The 18,839-nt window shown below is 43.3% G+C and overlaps 1 protein-coding gene across 1 annotated transcript in view; it reads left to right on the forward strand.

The window, feature by feature from the left end:
* SLC25A24 (solute carrier family 25 member 24) overlaps positions 1–18,839 on the forward strand; it is a 267,768-nt gene that overhangs the window by 58,666 nt on the left and 190,263 nt on the right. Inside the window, exon 2 of the mRNA XM_085602241.1 lies at positions 6,834–6,960. Coding sequence (XP_085458367.1) covers positions 6,834–6,960 — 127 coding nt within the window. The remainder of the gene's footprint in view (positions 1–6,833; positions 6,961–18,839) is intronic.

Raw genomic sequence — 18,839 nt, forward strand, 5'->3', positions numbered from 1 at the left:
TTGATCGGAGGAGAAGCTCTGCTACCGACGGACCAGCCGGGCGGTTCTTACTGATTGCTCTGCCTCTTCCTCTCCTTGGCGCCGGCGGTTGAGGCGAGAGAGCCTGCTGCGGGCGCCCGGGTGATTGCTCGGCTGCGCCTGGATCCATCAGGGTTTCTCCACGGATCTTACGAGCGGCAGCTGCCGCTTTGGTGACTGCAGGGTTCACCGCCACCTTCGGACCCATCACCAGACCGTCTCTGAGTTTCCAATGCAGCAGTCGCGCCAGGTATTCTTCGATAAATCGCCTAATTGTTCGCAGTTCGGCTCTGGACCAAACTTTCAATTTTTCAATTGCTGGGGAATGCATAGGGAGGGAGGGAGACGAATTTCATAAAAACCCAATTGAGTGGTTCTTTTCCAGCTTTACATGGGTTTTCCAATCACGAAACACCCTCCATAGCCTGCTACTGCTGCTCTCGGCCTCCTAACCGGCCGCCATCTTGGCTCCGGCCCATTCCCAGTAAAATGCTGCCAATCTCAGTGCAAGGCAGCCAGTGATCGTTGTGCACTGACCTATTGCCCCATGTTGTGTGCTGTGGTGGGTTGAAGCAAAATGTGAGTAGCACCTGAACAGACGGAGGGATTGCATTTTTTTTTAAACATGATACTGGCCAGATAGACTCTATGCAATACCTAAAAATACAGTAAATACTAATTGCATCCAAACCAGGTCGCGGTGTGCAGCAGCCTTCAGAATAGGGCCCAAGACGTTGATATTTGTGTACCATTGGTCTGCACTTTTTATAGCTTTAGAAGAATTCTTGCTGGAAAAAAATTCAAATGTTAACTCTAGCAATAGCATTGCATTTTGTGTAGAGTAACACCTCAGTCATTGGTGAGTGCCAGTGTTAATGTCACCTAAAATTATATTTGAGGTTATCTTGGTGTACACCAAAAATAGTTCCAACGTTAGACTGTTTCTGATTGTGAAATGTTTGCCTCATTAATATATGCCCTGAAAAGGTTTTAATGCACCATAAACTTTTAACTCTTTCCAGTAGCTATTGTTAAGACTGAATGTCTGTAGTAAGTACTCAGGCTTGATAGCTGTTGTTATTGCGGAATATAAATAGTTTTTCACTTTGTTATTATATTTCTTGCCGGTTTTCCTACTTCCGTTCCTCTCTTTAGTAGTATGGCCACTCTTATTTAAGCCCTCGAGTTGAAGGTAGCTATGTTGTCACAAATTTACTGATTAATTATGAATGCAATTCTTAGTTTTACAGATTCGTTTTTAGTCTGATTAGTTCTTGTAATAGCCAACCATGAAACGTACCCTACTGATACATTTCATCGCCAGAGGTGTGTGCATTTATTTCTTTAGGCCACGACTTGTTAAACAAATATAAGCCCTTCATCTTTTCTTCCAAGTCCTGTTTCAAAGAAGCTGTTCTCGACCTTCAGGCATTCCATAAACATATTTCCAGTTTGCATTGATCTGCTCAAAAGCCTTTGCTGGGTGTCTAACTCTCTGACTTGGTAAAATCTTTCTCATCTTAACCCAAGTTTTCACAATGTGCAATGCTTGCCCTTCCAAATTAGACGGGGGACCTCGAAAAAGTAGGGCTAGTGCCCTTAAAAACTCAAAAACTAGCACACCTTAAATTCTGAGCACAGCACTAAGAGACTGAACACCTTTCACCAAGAAACCCTGCCAATGGGTAGGTGTGGCAGCAGAAACGGGGTCAAGGTGGCAAGTGTGTCTTAGTGCGAGATGTTTGCTTAGGAAAATAACTCTACTGATAAGAGCCCAAACAATCCGGTGGGCTCACGCTCTTGCCGGGGCACACGTGAACAGTGTGTGCACACATGTGCTGAAAGAGCAATGCTTTTTTTTAAACCTGTAACTATGTACCAAATAACGTGCTTTTTTGTATTTCTCAGAACTGTGGTTTGTTTTTCTTTCAAAACTCGGCAGTGAGTTATTATCGAGGCTTCTGTCATTACTGGTGACATCTGTTGGGATTTCAAACAGCGCTTATGTAGCTCTGCTCAGTATAGTTTAAAGTGTGTGAACGGGACGAGCATCTGGTAGTGGACATGTTCCTGTTGCGTGAAACTCATTTCATTTTCACAGAAGAAGAATTTTCATCTTTGACTTCCCATACCTAATGTATTCACTTGAACGTACCCCATTAGTGTCTGCTTTGCTACATCAGTAGTGCTTTTAAAACGAAACCTTAGTTTTAAATTTAACTCTTCTCCCAGTGTATGATCACTGAAATGAACTAGCAGTATAGTGCCAATATCGGCAACACTCCCCATCCCTCCCACAGCAATAACCTGGAGAAATAATCAGACAAGACACATTCTTAGTGGAGAAAATTGCTGCAGGTTTATTTGCATAACAAAAATGCCAACATGGTGGGTTATCTTACGGGTGATCCCAGGGCAGGCAGCCCCTCGCCGCCTGCCCGTGTGATGAGCCAAATTACACCGTGGCCCTAGCCAACCGGTGTTTGTTAGATTTGGGGGAGGGGATAGCCCCTCCCACTGATGGACCACCAGTCCACCCCCTTACTCACGCGCCCCAGCTAAGGTAGCGGAGCATTGCAGGCAACCCCCGGTTGCTCAGGTCCACAACCACCCGTAGGACTAACGGGGCGCCGTTGCTCCTCCAGGGTCCAACGCGAGGACCTCCCTGGGGATATTTGGCTTTAGCACCCTTACTGTGCTCCTGCAGAGGGTACCCTGCTGTACCTTACAGCCTCTGGATCGCCCTGTAACTCTGCCACAGCTCTGGGTGTGGCCACCGTCACAGCCAGGGCCCCCCACCAAGGTAGACCTCTTTACCTACATCCTGATGCTTCTAGGACCTCCCCCCCCCCCCAGATCTAGCAAGAACAAGTCCCTGCCCACTCTAGACAGGTGTACCCCATCCTCTTCAAAACACCCTGTGGATTTGGGGTGCAGCAACCCATGTCTGATAAAGCCCAAACCCCTCTACTCTGTGAACTTGCGCATAGCGCTGTAAACCCTCCTGTGCGAGGCCACCACAGCCTCCCCTGACCGTGCTCCTTGCCACACCCGCCGGGGGGTTATCTCCAACCACCGTAGTTCACCTGTCCCTTACTGGTTGCTAACTTGCACATTGTGACCTTCATTTCTTGAAGCCGTACCCTCTTAACCAGGTGGACCCCCATCTACCTGAAAACCACTCTGTGGTCTTGGCATGCAGCAAGCCATGCTGGAAAAGCCAAACCCTCTCTGTTCCAGGTATTTACACATGGCACTGTTAACTCTCCTGCGCGAGGTGACCACGGCCTCCCCAGACCGGGCTCCTCACCATCCTAGCGGGGTTTTTTTTTCTGACGCCCTAACTCGCATGCCCCAAATGGGTGCTACTTACACCTGGAGGACTTCAATTCTTGCAACAGATCCCTCTTCCCCCAGAGAGTCAGTTCATTGACTTCCAGGTGTCAGACCAGGATGTTGGGAGGAGAGACCCCTCGCCCCCTAGTCTGTGCTGCAGCTTATTCAGCAAGCTGTCCCAGTGCCTGCCTGGGTACCCCACCTAGTCAACCTGGTGGCGGGAAAGCCATGCCTCCATTAACTGCTTTCTGCCCACCGTGCCGCTCACAAGACTCCTGAATGGCCAGTCACCCAGATCTAAGATTCTGGCAGACAAGCAACGTGAAGTTGTCACCACAAATAAGGTGCGGTGTCTGCAATAGTAGACACTATACAAACATTCCCTCAAACCTGAGTGACACCTTCAGGTGTTCACCAAGGTCGTGCATTCATAATGGGTTATGCAAAGGTCCGTTCCACCTCGGTAAAGCAGTTGCTCACTGGACCCGGGGGCCGGTTCAAGGTTGCTTCAGAGTACAGCATTCCTTGACATAGCCATTGAGATAGGCCGGTTGAGAAAGCTGACAGCCAACAGAGTTGCGCTGTCCCATAGTTGGGGGTGGGGGCGGGGGGTGGAAACAAGGTACTAAAGCACTAAAGGGTAATATGTCTTAAAAACATCGTCCAGACTCATCCTAACTATTCATGCCAAAAGTGCTCTGGTAGTTGTCCGTATATGTGATTTACCCCTCTATTTCGTCCTATAGAGGTAACCGCACCCAATTGGGACTGGCCCTCATGCCCTGCTGACTGGATAGGGCCTATTCGTGTGTAGCCCAAAAACCCTGCGTTTTTCTGAAGGTGTACCAGGAATGTGCTGAATCTTAGCTTACGTTGCTGCTGAGTGCCCCTCACACAGTCACACACTGCTGATCTGCCCCCACTCTGTGGAAACAACAAACTGTGCAATATCCGGGGATGCTGCCACCCAGAAAACCCTCCCCGGGGGTCATGCGGTCACTCCTTGGCCTGAAACTAACCATGTTCACATATGGATGAAGTCCTAAAACCATGAGGTCGAAACCAGCATATGAAGAGGTCCTGATTTGCTCTGCCAATACCACGACCCCTCCTAATCCCTTTTGAGCTAACCATTTCTGCAATGGCCATGTGGCTGACACCCCTGCGGGACCTGGCAGTCCTGTTTAACCTTCTCTATCCCATTCAATCCTGTGGCACTAAGGGGGGCCCATCCTCTTAGGGGGGCCCCCTTCGTGGACCTGGGGCAGCCCTGCATTCTTCTCCCATTAGATTCAGTGTTGCCCATCCCACTCCTGGTGATAACTCAACCTTTATCGAGGAGTGCAAGGAGCACACCACCATTCATCACGTTGTCAGATAATGTCATCTTTCTAGGTGATTTCAGCCTCCGTTGGGGTGTCACTAGCAACACCTCAGTCAATCGGTTCTCATCATTCATGATTTTATGCAACACGGTTATAAACCTACTCGCTTCAGAGGGTCTACGCTGGACCACACACTGGCTTAGGAAGTTTTGATTTCACCTGGTGACCCACTTCATGTAAGCTGTTCTGTTCATCATCTGATCCTGTTCTTGGTAGTCTCCAGCCATAAAATCTTTGGCCAGATATACATTGTGCAAACTGACATTTATCCCTCGTAGATGATGTTTGTGAATTTTCACTTCCACGCAAAGACAGGGTTTGTACTATATTAGGACCCATAACGGCAACGTATTCACTGTTTTGTTAACCTGTCAGACAAGGAAAAGGACTCCTTCCCAAAAGTCAGAGTGGTGAGTACTATGTATAAAATGTACACATATTTAATTTGATTGTATTTAGAAAATAAAAATGTACAAGCATCTTCCAAGGACAATGCCAAAAGATTCAAAAATGGTAGTACTAAACACACATTGTTGCACTTGAGTATAGTTCATCTAGGATGAGATGTGGCACAGTGTAATGTGCTGCCACCATTAGAACCTGGGGACCCAGGTTTGAAACCTGACCTCATCGCTATGACCAACATCATGTGATTGTGTGCAAATCACTTAGGGCATGATTAAGAGTACGGCAGTCCATAGGACAGCTGTACTCGCAGTGGAGCGCTGGGAACGGCCGCCCTGGCGGTCTGACATCTGCATTTTGATTCCTGCGGTCCTGCATCTACAAGACCACCTCAACCACCGGAGATCTGAGTTCCCTTGCCGGTGACGTGGCGATCTAACCCAGGAATATGTTGGCAGTGTGGCTGCGGCACTGCCAAGCATATTCTTAGTTTCCTCACCGCCACATTTTTCTTGGCGGTGAACCCACAATAAAAACTGTTGTGATGAGGGAAGAAAGGGGGCCCTACAGGGCCCCATGTGTCCTCATGGCTATGGTATGCATGGAGGGGGACACATGTTGTGCCTACCTGTGTTCATGCATCCCCTTTCCTGAATGGAATGGACTGCAGAGCCCTTGCCATGCAGGAACGTCCTTGGCGCTCCCATTGCGATGCCTTTTTAATAGGCACCACAGTGGGACCGCCAAAGCACCGCCCACCAGACACGCCGAAACCTATAATCTGGCGGGCGGTGTTCACACGGCTTTGGCGGTGTGGTGGCTTGGGGACTCGCCTGCCACACCGCCTAAGTCGTAATTAGGCCCATAATCTCTCCGTAGCTAAATGTGTGTAAAATGTATTTGTGTTATCCCGACTTGAGGTACACAATCATCTTACCAAATCCTCATGTAATGTACAGCGCTTTGTTGCTTCACAGCTTTATAAATGCGTACATAATCCATCTAGGGAGGTGGCGTAGGTTTGCTCTTTAACTGACGAAGAGGAAACGCGTTGCTTTCTCTTGCCTTTTTCATCACGATAAGTTTTTGTTGTAGACAGTCTAATTGTACCACAGTCCTACGTTTCACTTGTAATTTCCCATAAGTGTAATAGAAGATGTACATTTTAGATGTATAATTTTACGTTCCTCGGCATTGAGCTGGCATGGATTCATTGCGGGCTTTGCTTTATCAGGGTCACACCAGATACTGCTATCCTCTCCAACCCGAATTGTTGACACTTTTGTAGTGTAAAGGCCTACTGTTGAGAAAATGGTTTTTACATTTATTTGGGTTCTGGAAAAGCAGTTTGGACGCATGAAAGTGATAGTATAGGATTGGAGTTTGACGAGTCTTGAGTGCGTTCACATTCGGGACATTTGCCAGTGCTTCTTTTCTTTGTTAGATCTTTGCTCTCGAAGCCGGCAGCGCCAATGTTGGTCTGATTAACCAACAGTTCTCTTCGCCTTTGTGTTCGGAGTAATTAGCACATTGGAAATGAAATATAGATTTCATTTGAAGTGAAATGTGTGTTTTAAAGTTCATTTGCACCGCAAATAATGGCTCGCGTTTAGACACACCATTTCCACGGGGGCAGGTTGTGCTGGCCTATACGACATATCTGATTTCCTCTCTTGAATGCCATTGCAGAAAATCGTAACAGCCGGTGATGTCAACAAAGATGGACAGCTGGACTTCGTCGAATTCATGCAGTACCTGGAGGAACACGAGAAGAAAATGAAGATCGCCTTCAATAGCTTGGATAAAAACCAGGATGGTGAGTTCCTCTATTTCAGATAACACCGACATGTGTAAAATAAACACTTCAAAGTATATGTTAAGGTGCAGTTTTTTAAACGGAGTAATTTTTGTCTGGTTACTGATGCGCAAAACATATTGCATGGTCATAATTCTGTCAGTGTTCGTTATTGTTTGTTTTTATATATTTTTCTTTCTAATACTTCACTGTGAAGTTTGTTTGTTTGGTGTTTTTCTGAGAAATTATTACTTAAGAAAAATACAAATAGAAGAGAAGCGATCTAGTGCCTCTGCCACTAATGCTGAAGTAAATTAATACATGTTTTATTTATCATAAACAAACCATAAAAGTGAGTTGCCTTCAATGTTTCTGAAGATACAGGATCTATGCCATATTTCAAGATAACCACTGACTAATTGAACAGTTCTACTTGTAATATATGTAAAAGTACCATGTGTGAACATCCTGAAAATTTGGCAATTGTTTAGGGGTAGTGGTCCAACGTTGGACACCCCTGATTTGAAGCAAGCCTAGATGTCCCTAGCAGTGCAAAATGTTTTTTCTTCTATGGGCAAGTAAACCTTTTCAGCGATGTACTATTATACAGTGTTATTGTATACTGTGCACTTCTTAGGTAGTATAGAGGCCAACACCTCCCTACAAACAAGAAAGGAGGAGGGCCGCGCGGCCTTCCCTCGAACCATAGATTGTCCTGGGGACCGCCACTCCCTATGGCCGGCTCCTGCTATGTCCCAGGGTGCCTTTAGCGCTCCCACCAAGTCACAGCAAATGCTCCGCTTCCAGCAAGTGAGAGCTGCCAAAATGCTGTTGCTTGCTGGAAGTGGAGCAGAATTGCTTTCCGACATAGGAAGCTGCATGTTTATCAGCTCCCTATGTCTGAAAGCAATGCTGGCTCCCGCAGGATGTGAGGCTGGCAGGGACCAATCTACTCCAGTCTCCACTGCAGTCCCAGTAGGGACTGGAGGCACCAAGGAGACCTGGCCGGGAGATGGGGTTCCGGGGCAAAAATTGGCCCCAAAGGGTCCATGCTGAGGAGTTGGTTTGGCACCAACCAGACCCTGCTCTCTATATATTGTGCCTGCTGCACAACCTGAACTACAGGCCTGTGGACCTAACTTGCTTCAAAAGGACCAAAGTGTGAACTCCCTGCTAGCTGCAGGTTATCAGAGATCACCTGGAACATCTCCACCAAGAATCCTCTGCCTAGAGTACTACCAGAGGATTCGTAAGAGTTTTGTCAAAGTGGATTGTATTAACTGAAGTCCCAAACTTTCAAGGACCATCTTGGAGCTTCCAGGCCCTTGGAGTAAGTTTTGGACACTTTGGGACCCTTTGGGGAACTTTAGGAAGAACCAGAAGTTTGGAGAAGTTTAGGGCAACTTTGGAAAAAAGCTCCATAAGTGGACTGACTCGACCTGGCCAGCCAAGCCGGTGACCCTCAACTGCGAGCCGGCCATCCAGGTTCTTCCCGCTGAAAAGCTCCGGAGGTCCTACTTTCAGAGTTTGACCGGTGAGTAAGCTAAAACCCAAGCCGGCGAACCCTCACCGAATCTGGACTGGCTGAGCGCTTCGAGGGACCCCTGGAAGAATTTCTAAGTCAGAAGGTAAAAACTTTGACTGAGACCTACCACAAGGGGTAGCCGCGCAGGGCACCATCGTGGTCGGCCTGAAACTTTGACCCGGTCTAGTGCGACCCGATGTCCCAATAGGCGCTATAGGTTTCCATGTGCTATATAGTGGTAAAGCTTTAAAAATTCATATCTCCGGTTCCCTGCATTGGATTTTTTTTCATTGTGGTGTCATTTTAAAGACAAAAATTTTTCCTATTTGTATAAATTGGAGTTGGAGTTTTGTGTGTGGTGTCTTAATTATTTACTGAATTGGTGTTTTTTAAATGCTTTACATACCTGTCTTGGAAGTTAAGCTGCCTGCTAGCAGCCAAGCTGCCAAGGGTTGAGCATGGGAATAATTTTCTAAACACTGTACTGAGCCCTATATTGCGTTAGTGGCCTTATTGCCAGTGGCAGATATACATTTGCCACTACTAATAGCCCACTTCCCAAAAGTTGTCTTTTCCCTTTTGTCTAATGTATATACCAGATGTGTTCCTTTTTGAGTTTCATGATTTATAGGGAGCTGTACGTCTCTGGTTGGCCCTCTCCCTCTGGATCTTTTGTGTCAACATGAAAAATAAAATAAAAACATAGTTCATATTTATTACTTAATCATACAATATTTTAATAAACTCTTTTGAATTAAATAGATTTAACAATACATTTTATTAAAAATACTTTGATTTTAATTATTCTATACATCTGTATATTACATTAACTTTAATTCGGAGTCACCCTATTATACAGTATAAGGAAAATTAAAACCATGTATTTAACTCTACAATAAATATTTTTAGTATTAATGTATATACAATTTATATACCTACTATAAATGTAGAACAAAATAAAAAAAGCCACAGTACTATTAAATTAATTTTGAATACAAATATTGTTTTAATGTGCATTTATATAGAAGTAATGTATAGAATTAAAATGAATTTAATTATTTTTAATAGCATTTACTGTTAAATAATTAAGTCAACATTTTATATTTAAGTAATGTTTGCTATTTTTATAAATTATTGTAAACATTAAAGTATTACTTAATTTTTTTAATTATTTCAAATAATTTAATTTACCATTATTTCTTATGTTTTCTTATAATTCCCTACCTTACGATGAGCACTCTAAATCCATTGCTGTGCTCAAGTGTTCTTCACGTTTTGCTATGCCCACCACCCCATGCGTTATTCTACTAGTGCAGATGTGCACAGCCACCTGAAAAGTAGTCCACTTAAATTCCTGGGCTGATGGGCCAATCAGTGCTTTGATTTCTTTTTTTTATATTGATTTTTATACTAGGTTATTTATACTTAAGGTTTTTGCAGCTAAATTAACCCCACATTATATATATATTGCACAGTTGCAAAAAAAAAAAAAAATACAAAGAATTAAACATTTCAGGTTTCGCAAGGCCAGGCCTTCCCAAGGCCAATGCTTGTTCCTATTTTAGTATCTAAAGCATCTGAGTTTGTTGGCATGTAACTCTGGAATGATTATAGATTTCAGATTTTTTTTCTTGATAAGAATACTGAGGACTATCCCAGCAGGGAGGAGCAGAGTTGGTAAAAGTCCTTATTTGAGGACTTTCACCCCACTGGTAAATTAAAGATCCAATCTTAAAATCTTTTCTCTTGAAGGTACTGGTGCTGCTGTTCATCCTTGTGACGTTACTTTTAACTGATTGAATTCAGTGAACACTTTCATCAAACATGAAACTTCAGTAGTGCAGCGCTGTCATACCCGAACTCCCTGTTTCTGGATCGATAGACACCAACAGTCTTCTGGCATTTCTTGAGTGCACATTCGCCGGAGGATTTCTATGATAAATGGACCATTTTTGCAAATAAAGACTCTAATATTGAACTTTATGTCCCATTTTTTAGAATTATACTTCTTGTGTACCTTTCTCACCAAGATAAAAATTGGTGTGAGAAGTAGAATTGAGCAAACAAACCAGAAATGGATCCATTATTACAGCAGCTTGCTGAGGTGCAGAAATGTCTAGAGTGGGCTCTTTAAAACGGTGCATTAGGACTTCTCAGCAAGAAGGAGACTCCCTCCAACTTATCTTACAGGTGCATTCCCAAGAGATTAATAAGGCATCTCTCTGTCAGAACACTACTCTGGGGAAGTTGGTCGAACTTTTCACTCGGCAGAGAGGGAACCCAAATATATATATATACTGTCCGTTGTATTGCAGAAATGTTTCCAGAAATGATTTGGACTTTTTTAACCCATTTTTTAAGGATTGCCCAGAGCACGGCATAGCCCAATTAGAGGTTGGGTCAATATAAAGCGCCCCTCTTAACCTTAGAACTTTAAGCAGCATGTCGAGGTGCTAATCACAGTATTACTACTCCAGATGGCGAAGTAAGGAAAGCCACCTAAGAGAGGGATTAGGAATTAACTCTGAGAATTATAAGCTTATATTTAGGAAAGTGAAAGACTAGTTGGGAGATGCCAAGGGCATTATTTTACAGCATCAAAGATTTAGGGTACCAATGGCTCAAGCCAAAGACCACCATCACCGCGGGCTTTTGGAAAAAAATCTATGAGCTATTTCTAAATGCCCTTAGTCCTACTAGTTGAAGTGGGTCAGATCAGATGGTGAATTGAATCTGGTGTAAGTATAAACATTGCTTGTGCCTTCTACAGAGCCCAAGGTCACAAAAGACATGAATGAAATGCATACCAAAATAAACCCCCATTTGCTTTACCACCAGGGAAATCTGAATCAGTGCAAACTTGTCCTCCATTGAATCCTATTCCTAGTCTGGATGATTGACACCAATTGTTAGGTCGAGTGTGGACAGCGCATGCGCTGCTGCAAAACATGCTGCGAAACATGCAGTAGTGGAGTATGGCTTTGAAACCCCACCCACTATCAGCCCATATTTTTAATTGGCTTGTGTCATTGTCCTTCGTAATCGCTGGCTTCCACGTCGTTATTAGGCTTGTTAGTCCCTCCTTGGTACCGCTTTGTCTGCATTAGTTACCTTCCATAACGACTGGACCTTTTACTGGTGTTAATTGGTCTGCTTTATAAGTCGGTGTCTAAAGAAAGTGGTGCGGCCTTCATGAATCTGAAAGCGCCGCAGGGACTCTAGAAGAAAAAAAACATTTGTGAGAGTTTAAGCTATTGCATTGCCAATAGCTTAAACTCTGGTTAAAGCAAGACCTATTGCATTACAAATGCTTCTTTGAATGTGGCAGGTGGGGGGCATGCTGTGCTGCTTTGCCTTAGAAAAAAGGCGCAAAAATGCATGGACACTGGAGTTGTAACTAAAGCCACTTGATGCCAGTACTGCTGGAATTATGCAGTAGGGAAGCTCCAAAGTATGTGGCAGGGTTCGCTAAATTATGCGTCAAGAAAAGCCAAATTATGTGGTGAAAGTATCACTTCATTATTTTGTAATTTTTACACTTGGTAATCATGTCTGGACAAAGATTTCACCAACTTACCAATTTAACAAAAAAAATAAGCAACTGAAAAATGACCAGTTAAGGGCCTTCCACAGCGCCTTAACATGTGTCACCACGTTTTAGTAACCTTTGATCCACATAATCTAGAAGCACCATTTGTTTTCATCCATAACAGAAACAGTTTACCTTGGGAACAGCTAATTCCTATTTCGGGACCCTGTTGAAGGATAGTTAAGAGGTAGCTAACAAATGGCTTTATGATACTCCCCAAGATTGTAATGTGATCCAGCAAAAAAAAAAAAAAATCTAGGAGAGCACTTACATCTGAGAGAAAAAACACCTACTCGTCCTGTCTCTTTTGACGAGTCTATCTGGGAGGGAGAGAACTGAGATTCTCAAGCTGCCGAAAGGAAGAATCCACAATTGTAGGCAGCATTGGGCCAAAGCTGAAGGCGAAACGTGAGATATAGGACCCTATTTTATTAAAATGAAGGGATATCCTTTATAGAAAAGAAGATAAAGATCAGCCCTTACAGTTAGTATTCCCTTCACCTTTTCTCTCCAGGGTAGAAACTAGTTTTTGGCACATACTCAACTGTTGGAAGGTCATTTTGGGTGAGCGAAAACCAAAGACCATAATGTTAGTTGGTTTCATTGGCCTGGCAGTTATGCACACATTAAGCAACATTCCAAGGATGCTGTATTTGCTAAAAATCCAGTCAATAGGTGCCTCTTGAAGTCCCTCTACATCAAATGCCTGTTACTAATGTACCTTTTCAAGGGGTTTACATGGATGTGATTGGGCTCTTGCTTCTCTCCAATAAAGTGCATAGATATATTGTAATTGTTTGTAGCCTAGGTTACCTGATACCCAGATGCCATCCTCTTAAAGCAAATAACTACTACACAGGTGGTAGCAGTTATGGTTAAGGGTTTTTGCCATAACATTGAGTGCTATAATTGTACTTTCAAACTGACTTCGAAGAAAATGCTTAGCCTTAACGGTAAAAACTGAGACAAAAAGTTCCTGCTTTTGACACCATACATTGTCAAAAGCAGGAAAGTACAGGATTTTCTTCCTTTGAACTTCTATTGGTCGCAAACCCCTGCACCCTTCTTGTCCTGTCCAGGGAAGTTTGGGAATCTCGACCAGCCTCAGGTACATATCTTTTGGAATACATTAGCCAGCTCAGAAGTCACCTCAGTAAGCTGATGCAATTGGTAAAAGAAAATTGTTATAGTGCTCAAGATAGACAAACATTTTTATCATCAAAATGTTTACAGAGGGCGGAGTTCAGTCATATGATGTGGAACTGCCCGCAATTAGGAACGTACTGGGAGGATGTAGTCGCGCTGCTATGCGAGATCACAGAATGGCAGATAGCGGCTGACATGGGCACTTGTTTGCTTCATTGGTTCCCCCACACGCCCAAGTCTTGGGTTACGAGCAAATTTCTGGATTTGGGACTATTGTTGGCCAAGAGGGATATTGCAGCACACTGGAAGGCCACAGGGGGCCCCAGCGTCCATAGATGGAAAACAGAATTGCTTAAATGGGCAATGGGCGAAAGTACAGTCAGGTTTCAGCTTGCTAGACTAGCACAGGGGGATAAAGCCATGGAGACTGCGAGGGCCTGGGAGGCTTTGGTGGTTTCACTGCAAGCACCAGAGATGGATTCGGTTGAAAACTCTACAGCGGGTACACAAATTGTTTCACCTTGAGTTCTGTGTACATTATTGACTGTCTGTGATTAATGTAGTATTAACAGTGTCATTGACTGGGGAAGCGATGATCCTCACTGGTTCTAATATGCTAATGTTATATAATGCTGATTCCTAAGTTGCACAGAATTATATTGACTTGCTGCAGTACAGGACACACCAGGGACATGGGTGGGATGGGAGGGTGGTTGGTTGGGGGGTGGGTTTGCTCCTTTATTGTGTTTTGCTTAAGAGTCGCAGGCGTGCCTTTTGGACATTAGCCAGTGATGAATTCTTATTTAGTCATGTATCCCACTCATTGTATATGTATACTGCTATCTAATCTAGGGGATTTTTGTTTATGTTCCCCCTTTCTGAGTTGAGGAGAGTAGAATGATCACTATTTTGTGGCGACTGATGCTCAGAAGAGTACTGTGAACATTTGACTCTGTATCAGATTGTTTTGTTTGGAAAAAAACTCAATAAAAATATATTTAAAAAAAAAAAATCAAAATGTTTAGAGAGCCGGGAGACTGGGTGTTTTTACTTCTGTCTTAAGGGAAACAAATTGTTGACACAGTGGCAGGGTTCTTCATAAAAAATACTGAAGAAAATAGGTACTGTGATGTATCAAATAGAACGCTCATAGAAAAAGAAAGGGATTCAAATCTACCACATCCATTTACAAAAGAATTAATAAGGCCTTCCAACTGGTCAAGTTAATACAATTCCTGTATATATCTCATGCAGAAATAGAAGATGTAGAGAGTGATTCCAGCTTGGAAAATCCGAAAAAGGAAGAATTAAAAGAAATTCTAAAAGACTTAGAATACCAGCAGCTAGGAGGTCCGGTATAGAGAATGGCTGATTAATCTGTCTATTATGTACTTAGTCAAAGTCTTCCGTAAAATCAGCAAGTGCTAAGATAGGTAACTAGTTTGTGGACTGTTGCTGTATTGTGATGTAGTGTTCCTTAAAGAGGTGCATCTTCAACTCTTTCTTAAATTAGATCAGCGTTAGGGTGGCCCTAAAGGATACAAGTATGTTGTTCCAGATTCTGGGTGCATAGATTGAAAAAGGTCTACTGTTTTTTTGGGGGGGTTCTACACGTTTAGTCTGTAGTGTGATAGCATACTGACTGCTGGTGTGCCGGGAGCCACCAGAGATGGTGAGCCTGTTTGCAAGGTAAGCAGGGATGCTGGCTATGATAGCTTAGTCAATTATGCAGCTGGCAAGGGGAGCTTATGGATTTTCATCAGGATGGTGATGATGAGGTAGTATTTCTTCTAGCCTCGGATGCTCCCTAAAGAGTCCCAATGTGGAGTGTGGGAGGCCACAATCATGCCTTCAGCAAGAATTCCACCCCATCCGCAAAGCTCTTGCCTTTATCCTCAACACGTCTGGAAACACTGCCACTTTTGCAGAAGCTTGGAAGCAGAGAGCCTTCAATGCCCTCCTGAAGAAGTCCTCTGCAGATACCACCCAGCTTGCAAATCTCCCTTCTACCAGACTCAGCCGAGGTTCTAGAAAAAGTCAACAGACACCTCGCCGACTACCTGACTACCCGTCAGCTCCTCAATGCCACCCAATTTGGATTGAGACCAAATCATACTACAGAGACAGCCTTTATTGCAGCAACAGATGACATCTGGATGATCCTGGACCGAGGAGATATTGCGACCCTAATCCTATTCAGTCTCTCTTTGGCCTTTGACAAAGTCTCCTATCCCATCCTGATCGGACAACTCCACGACACTGGCTTCCTAAGACTCTCCCTCCACTGGATCTGCACATTTGTCACTGGAAGAACCCAAACAGTCAACATGCTGCCTTACCCCCCAGAAGCCCAAACACTCGTCTGCGGAGTTATGCAGGGCTCTTCACTCAACCGGACACTCTTCATCATCTGCATGACTCCGCTGGCAGACGTCATCTGAGCAAACATAAAAACACTCACCTGCGCCCATGACACACAACTAATATTGTCCTCAGATCAGACTACCAGAACAAAGAAAAATGTTAATACCTGCATGACGGAAGTGGCCACCTGGATGAAGTCCAACTGCCTCAAGCTGAACACAAACCACAATGAAGTGGTGATCTTCAGAAATGATGTCTCACCGTGGGACTCCGCCTGGTAGCCTGCATACCTGGGACCCACCCCTAGCCCACAAGGAAGAAACCTCATGATCATCATAGACTGCAATCTGGACATGTCTTCCCAGGTCAACACAGTCATTGCGGCCTGCTTCCACATCCAGAGGATGCTGAGAAAGATCCATAAATGGGTGCCAAACAGCAGAAAGACCATTACCCAAACCATCAGACTGGACTATAGAACTACCTCTATGGAGGAATTGCCAAACAACTCATCACAGACTGCAACCCATCCACAACACGACTGCCAGAATCTTCTTCAACATCTCTCACTGATGTTGTATCACATCGTACTTGAGGGAACTCCACTGACTCCTGATACACAAGCGCTTTTAGAGTTAATGCTTCTCACCCACACATATAAAGCATTTGCTACACAGGCCCTATCTACCTGAACAGGTGTGTACATTTCCACCAAATACCCCTCCCCCCCTCCCCCAGACACCTTCACTCAGCTGGAATTTTATTAGCACACATACCAGACATACACAAAAACAGGTCAGGAGTTAGATAGTGATATGTGTACAAAGTTGGGTTTATGTTTTTCTGAGATTTCCTGAAAGTTGACAGTGTAAGGAAGGGGAGTAAAGTAAAAATAGATTAGGTAGGAGATACATAGAGGAAAGACCAGGTTAAAGGAAGACCAATTACAAAAACCTAAAAAGGGAGGAGGACTAATTCCGTGATGGCAGCATGAAGAAGTGGAGCGACAGGATATTGGCATCACCAAGGAAGGATCTTGGGAGGGAGAGAGACTCCAGCCGTTGGATGATAGCAGCAGGCTTAAGGATGCTCCTCTGAGGTAGGCAGACAGGATCCAGTAGCGGCCTGAGCAAAGAAATGGAGGAGAGTTACGGAATAAAGAGGCACAAAACCTGTTCTTAGGACTGGTGCATGCTTCCAATCCTCTGTTGAATCCAGTCATCCCACCACATTCCAGGAGGCCTGTGGCTATGCCAGGTGGGTGACGAAAATTGAGTTGAAAGACTAAAGAAAAGGAGGGGAGAAAAGGTCTGGGCAAAGAGTCTTGAAACTCATAGGAGAGAAAACAAGACCTGTGGTAAAAGTTTTTTTTTTCTCTCTGTAAAAGGCCTTAATAGATGTATTTATACAGTATGGAAAGGTATTACCTCAGAGAGCTAGAGCTGAAGGAAAAGAAGAAAACAATGCGGATAGCTCACAAGTAAACTTTTTTTCTTTTCAAGAAATTACAAGATTTTTTTTTTTTTCCAGTTTTGCGTACACCTGGTTCTTTTCCAGAGTTTGTCAACCGGTTGGCTATAAGGAATGAAATAGAAGAACTTTATCTAAGGGATAACAAGCAAAAGTGCATCCTTGAGCTATTGGTTATCCAACACGAGTGAAGACTCTCTAAATTTCACCTTTTTGTTAATTGCTCATTAATAAAGTCTCCACTAGCAGTTGCAACCAAGACTGGTCTCCTGTTGTGATTTTTAGTTCAAATACATTTTTATTTACCGTTTTTCCTTTTGCATACCAAACGGGCAAATATTTCAGTAAGAAACAATGATAAAAGAGAGCTCTTACCCACCTGTCCGGACATCTATACTCCCCATCTTTATCACATTCATATTCACACTCTCGGCAAATTGTGGGACTTTTATACCATAGTACGACTACTGTTGCTGTACAGTATTTGTAATTCATTATGGTACCACTCCTATACAGCACTATATCTCCTCTACTCTTGTTATGGTGTTTGGATTTATCATTACATTGATCCATTGATGTTATTCATCATGTATTTTACATTCTAGACCTGTAAGCATTCCACAGAGCTGTGCTACATTCACTGAAGTCGGCAATGATCCCTTATAATAGAAATAACTCCATTCATGACTCGCTATTAATTTGCTTACCACTGTACATAAAGGTCCCATCCGGGAGCTGGTGGACATAGTTAATTTGATCATTTACCCAGAGACTGTTAGTTGTAAGGATTTAATCCTATAGTGAAAGAAAAACATCCTCTAGTAAATTAACACTGCTACATGGTAATGGTCAAGGTATACTTACAAGGGAGGAATGTTGTTGTGCTTTATTATTGGCCGTATTGGAGCTACTGCTCTTTCTGTGGTGGATGTTTTCTTTTGCCAAATGTTCTACCATACTTTCTATTCGTAAGAGTGACATTTTGTTTTACTTTTGGTATTATGGATGCAGACTTAAAATATTACTTCTTTTATTGAGGCAATGCTAGTCCTTGACATTCTCGCATTGAAGAAGTTCTGTATGAGAACTAAACACGTTGGATAGCCTGATGTGGTTAACAATACAACTTGATCCATGTACAATACCCGATTTTTATGAAGATTCTTGGAACAGAAGATTAAATTAGTTTATTTTTGCAAATCAGTTCTTCACCTGTCATACAATTTAGAATTCTAAATTTTCTGATTGTGCATGACAACTCACATGTAATTTAGCGATTCAGTTTTTGGTTTTCAACTTAAGCCAATTCATTAGTAAACTTGAGTTTTTCCCCGCGTCCCTTAGAGCAGTCTCTTTTGATATGCACCATCAGCACTCAGGGTTGTAGTTGGTATGCTTCAGCTTGGCCAGTTCCCCATTGTGAGATTTGTATATTTGAAACCAACCGAATATGGGACATTCTGGTATTCCTGGGTTCATAATATTCACAAAATAAACAATGAGTCCCTTAAAGGAAGCTTATCAGCCTAAGCTTCCTAGGCAAAGTTGCTGTACAGACTTCAGAACAGAGTAACCAATTATTTAATTACTGTTGCAATTAGCCAATATACAGGTATCAAAAGCAGATGCTCCAAAAAAATGGCACGGTGATTGTGAGAGTGAACACAGTCTGAGAACTTGGCATCTTAAAGTTACAGCTCAAACAAATAACTGCTGATTATTTGCAAGTGACTCTGGATTCGGAAGAACAAAACCTTTCATGCTGGTATAGCAAATGTCACGAAATCTCCTTGATCATGTCAGTTT

This window comes from Triturus cristatus, chromosome 4_2 (assembly GCF_964204655.1).
Source record: "Triturus cristatus chromosome 4_2, aTriCri1.1, whole genome shotgun sequence".
Taxonomy (NCBI): domain Eukaryota; kingdom Metazoa; phylum Chordata; class Amphibia; order Caudata; family Salamandridae; genus Triturus; species Triturus cristatus.